The sequence below is a fragment of the Triticum urartu genome, chromosome 6A (genome assembly GCF_056163025.1).
Source record: "Triticum urartu cultivar PI428250 chromosome 6A, HENAU_Tu73, whole genome shotgun sequence".
Classification (NCBI taxonomy): Eukaryota; Viridiplantae; Streptophyta; class Magnoliopsida; order Poales; family Poaceae; genus Triticum; species Triticum urartu.
Genome location: NC_141878.1, coordinates 33,883,389 through 33,888,264, shown reverse-complemented (window position 1 = coordinate 33,888,264; position 4,876 = coordinate 33,883,389). Strand labels below are relative to the sequence as shown.

The 4,876-nt window shown below is 43.5% G+C and overlaps 1 protein-coding gene across 1 annotated transcript; it reads left to right on the top strand.

The window, feature by feature from the left end:
• Positions 1–1,966: 1,966 nt before the first annotated feature.
• LOC125516016 (peroxidase 70-like) lies at positions 1,967–3,219 on the top strand. The gene is made up of 3 exons (XM_048681500.2): positions 1,967–2,240; positions 2,363–2,554; positions 2,628–3,219. Exons 1-3 carry the CDS (start codon positions 2,025–2,027, stop codon positions 3,186–3,188), a joined length of 969 nt encoding a protein of 322 aa, XP_048537457.1. The 5' UTR covers positions 1,967–2,024; the 3' UTR covers positions 3,189–3,219.
• Positions 3,220–4,876: the final 1,657 nt, after the last annotated feature.

The following is a 4,876-nucleotide window of genomic DNA, read 5'->3' as shown; positions in this document are numbered from 1 at the left end:
AAGGAGAGGATTGAGCCCACATCTTATATCTGTCTAGCTAGTCAAGCTGGCTGACCCGAGGAACCCACCAGGAAATTGGCGTGCGCCATGGGGGCGACTGCGGCACCGGCATACTGGAGTGCGCTGGCCAGGACGGGACGACGCCAGAGATGCTGGCGGAGTTCATGCTCGAGGGTGGCGGCCACACAACGACTTCTAGGACGTGAGCCTTGTGGATGGATACAACCTGCAGGTCCTAGATGGCACCAATGCACAACACACGTGGTCACGTGCACATCTAAGGGTGGTAAGAGCATCTACATCCGGGTTCCTCAAAAGTCTCTTTTACATCTGAGTGAGCGACTCGGTCAATGATCGGTCACAAAATTATGGCCCAATCGGGCTCCTTAAACCGACTCTATTTGTTTAGGCTGACAATTCATTCATGTAGTCTACGCCTGAGAGCATCCCCATCAGAGGAAGATGACCATCCCAGCAGGTTGGTCCACGAGCGATAGGTCCACTGCCCATTCACCACATTAGTCATGCACCAAAGGTTTACCAAAAAGTGGATGCTAAGGTCTAATCGATTCAACTTTGAACCAAAGATTTTTTCCAAAAATGCCAATGCACCAAATGTTTACCTGTGATGCAAGTCATTTTCTCGACCCAATGATTTGAATTGAGTGATGAGGGAGTGGCTCGTTTTGTGGGTGTCTGGTCTTTCTCTCCAGCTTTTTGAAGCTCCTTTGATATTCTCTATACTACTGCTTGCATGCAAAGCAATCTTTAAGTTTGAATTAAATTAAACATACATGACTATTCATATTAGATATTGGAGCTAGCTTTTAAAATTAACATTTCTCAACAAAAATAACAAGGCAGGGATGGAGGTAAGCTTGTGTTGCAATTCTCTTATCCAATGACTGTTAGTTCTACATGGGCTTACTCACATTGCGGCTTACATCCTTCTCCGTCCCCATGTCCCATCAGATATCATTAAAAAGAAGTTCACGAAACAACCCTACAGAGCATGATACATTGGAAGACATAATTTCAATTTTTTGTGGAGTAGTTTCGATTGTTTACCACGTATATGTCACGTGACGACATAATTTCAGTTAGCTAGTTGAATATGGTCATCTTCTATATCTAAATATCTAGTCCCCATTAAGATATTTCTCTCAACATGCAAGTATGCCACCTCATCATTCAACATGCATAAGAAAAGGCCCACCTCAACATGCAACTATGCATATTAAAAATCCACTACGACATGCATGCATGTAAAATTCCATTTTTTATGCTATTTACATTTAATTCTTATATACTTTCAGAAACTATTGTTTCAAGAATTCATGTTCCATATAATCAAAATCTTATTGAAATATTGCAAACATTCCCGCAACAACCTGTGGGGCATCATCTAGTTATCCATAGAGATCGGCAACCAGCGCACTAACAGTTTTATATTATTTATTTATACTCGAAATGCTATTTGCAAGTGACATTTGAGCAAAGATGGAACAGTTTTTTGGCACCTAAGTAGAGATGCGTTGCTGTTAATTAGTCAACAAGAGAAAGAAACCACGTGGAACTTGTCATACTTTTCCACAGCCCATACGGACCTAACTTTTGACCATTCTACGTGCATCTAATGCAACCAAAAGAACAATACTAGTACTTTCTTCGTTTCTTTTTAGTCTGCCATAAGATCTGATCAAAGTCAAACTTTACAAAGTTTGATCAACTTTGTAAAAAACAAAAATCAACATCTACAATAATAAATCTATATGGTATGAAAATCAATTTCATGATGCATCTAACAATATTTATTTCATATTATGAATCTTGATATTTTTTCTATAAATTTAGTCAAAGTTAATAAAGTTTGACTTTGATCAAATATTATATACAGACTAAAAAACGGGGGAGTATTATAAATAGGTGACTCCTGCTCGCCACAGTTATGCACAGCCACTGAGCTAGCAATCCTGCCTACAGTGAAGAACACATTGAGTCTACGTACTAGACAAATTTGCGCCATGGCTTCCAGCTCTAGCTGTAGGACATGGCATTGCTTGCTTGCTCTCCTCCTCCTCTCCTCGGCGGCCTACGGGCAGCTCTCGCCGTCGTTCTATGCGAAGACCTGCCCTAGGCTGGAACTGGTCGTGCGCTCCACCATGACCAAGGCACTCCTCGCCGATCGGCGAATGGGGGCGTCTCTCCTCAGGCTCTACTTCCATGACTGCTTTGTTCAAGTAACTAAATTAACCCCTTAAGCGAATATAGTTACGTCGATTGATTTACAATCATATAGTATTAATTTTCTTTTCGCGGAGAAGGTCAGGATTAATGGTGGATTTTTGTTATATATGTATAGGGCTGTGACGGGTCCATTCTCTTGGATGACATGGGTAACTTCGTGGGCGAGAAGACCGCCCCTCCGAACGGGAATACGGTGAGGGGCTACGAGGTGATCGACGAGATCAAGAAGAACGTGGAGCTGGTCTGCCCTGGCGTCGTCTCCTGCGCCGACATCACCGCCCTCGCAGCCAGGGACGGCGTGTTTCTGGTACGTACACTGCACTTTTCTGGTTACTGACGAGTGACAACGTTTGAATTGATCCGTACGCCATTTCCTGCAGCTAGGCGGGCCCAGCTGGAAGGTGCCGCTCGGCCAGCGGGACTCGACGACGGCCAACCTGAATGAGGCCAACAGCGACCTCTCGGTGACCAGCTTAAGCCTCGACGTGCTCATCGCCTCGTTCGCCAAGAAGAACCTGAGCCCGCGGGACCTGACTGCGCTGTTGGGCGCGCACACCATTGGCTTCTCGCAGTGCGTCAACTTCCGCGACCACATCTACAACGGCACCGACATCGACCCGGCGTTCGCAACGCTGCGCAAGCGCTCCTGCCCCGCCCAGGCCCCTAACGGCGACAGCAATCTCGCGCCGTTAGACGTGCAGACGCAGCTCGTATTCGACAATGCCTACTACCACAACCTGGTAGCCAAGCGCGGCCTGCTGAGCGCCGACCAGTTGCTCTTCGGCGGCGGCTCCCAGGACGCGCTGGTGCGCCAGTACGCCGCCAACCCGAAGCTCTTCGAGTCCGACTTCGTGACGGCCATGATCAAGATGGGGAGCCTCCGCCCGCCCAGCGGAACCCCCACCCAGATTAGACGCAACTGCAGGGTGGTCAACAGCTAGCTGATCCATCGTCTCATCATATATATATATATATATATATATATATATATATATATATATATATATATATATATATATATATATACACGTACTAGCATGCATGCATGCATGGCAGAATAAGAGAATAAGAGCCGTTTGGTTCAGATAATATATACCTGGGGCTGGGGTTCAGAGGTGATCCGCCACCTCCAGGATTGTAAGATACCTTCATCATGTAATCTCCCAAGTTGCCCGTATATAAGCAAATAGTACTCTAATGGAAACAGGCTATACTATGGTCTTTTATGCAACATTCAAGGGTTGTGTACGGCCCCTAAACTATCGACATCGTGCGGGTTTAGGTTGTAAAAATTGTTCCTCCGATGAGCGGCCCTTAAGAGTTTTGTGTGTGGAGCAGGTTGATGTGTGTGGTGCACATGTAAGAGGAGGTCAACGCATGTGGGTTTACACTCTTGATTGGTGTTCGTCGCCTCCATTGATCTCTGAAATTGCATCATGTGGTTCAAGCGGAGCCCCCTCCGTTTTGGTGGCCGTTCTTCCTCTTGTGGACGAGCAGACCATATACTTTGTCGTCTAGGGCGATAAATGGAGCATTGGTCAGCGTGTTGGCAGGCTCTCCGTGATGCGTGTCTGGCTGCGTAGTAAAGGCTACACATAGTGGGGAGTGGTGACATTACACATATATATTTAAGCAAAATAGATGATATGTCAAGTGATGTTACTCCCCCTATCTCAGTTTACAAGTCTTGCACGTGTACCTAGGTCGCTAATTTGACCAACTTAATAAGAGGCATGCATTACAAAAAATATATTGTTACAAACTTTAGATATTTTATTTTCTAATGATATAATTTTTATGTTAAACACTTTATTTTATATAAGTTAAATTGGCGACCTAGATACACGTGCAAGGCTTGTAAATTAAGAGGGTGCTTGGATACGTTTTAGTCCCATGATTAAAAGTAGTGGGACTAAAACTTGCTAGCCTCATCTATGCTTGGATTCAAATACTCCCTCCGGTCCTTTTTACTCTGCATATTAGGTTTGTCCGAAGTCAATCTCATTCAACTTTGACCAGGTTTATATAAAAAATTATAAACATTCACATAACAACACCAATATCTTTAGATTTATCTTGAAATATATTTTCATATTATATTTATTAGATATTATAGATGTTAATAATTTTTAATATAAATTTGGTCAAACTTAACAAAGTTTGACTTTCGGCAAAACCAATGTGCAGAGTAAAAAGGACCGGAGGGAGTACTAAAGAGACTAAAATCAAGTTATTGAGCATTTATTATCCTCCAAACCCTCCAATCCAAAACTCGCATGTGTGAAAGGAGAGGCATTAAATGGGGAGAGAGAGGGCTAATACATATTTTAGCAGATTTCTTATGACTAAAAAATTTTAGCCTCAAGACTAGTCCTAGCCTTTCTTTAGTCAGGGGTGCTTCGAACTTTAGCCTTTAAAAGAGACTATTTTTAGTCAGACTAAAAATAGTCCCTTGGATCCAAGCACCCTCTAAGATGAAGGGAGTACGTATCACAAGCTGTTCGCCTCATTCCTATATTTGCCTAAAGAAAGACATTCCTTCTTTCCTAACAAAGCACAAACTCGTACTTAAAAGGTTACAGTCTCTTCCCAAGAAAACTGCCAATATTGAAACAAGCACGAATATCAA

Excerpts from the sequence above, each read along its gene's own strand:
- LOC125516016 (XM_048681500.2), top strand. The coding sequence starts at position 2,025 with ATGGCTTCCAGCTCTAGCTGTAGGACATGGCATTGCTTGCTTGCTCTC. Across the intron at positions 2,241-2,362 it reads TCCATGACTGCTTTGTTCAA|GGCTGTGACGGGTCCATTCT; the intron begins GTAACTAAATTA and ends ATATATGTATAG. Across the intron at positions 2,555-2,627 it reads CCAGGGACGGCGTGTTTCTG|CTAGGCGGGCCCAGCTGGAA; the intron begins GTACGTACACTG and ends CATTTCCTGCAG.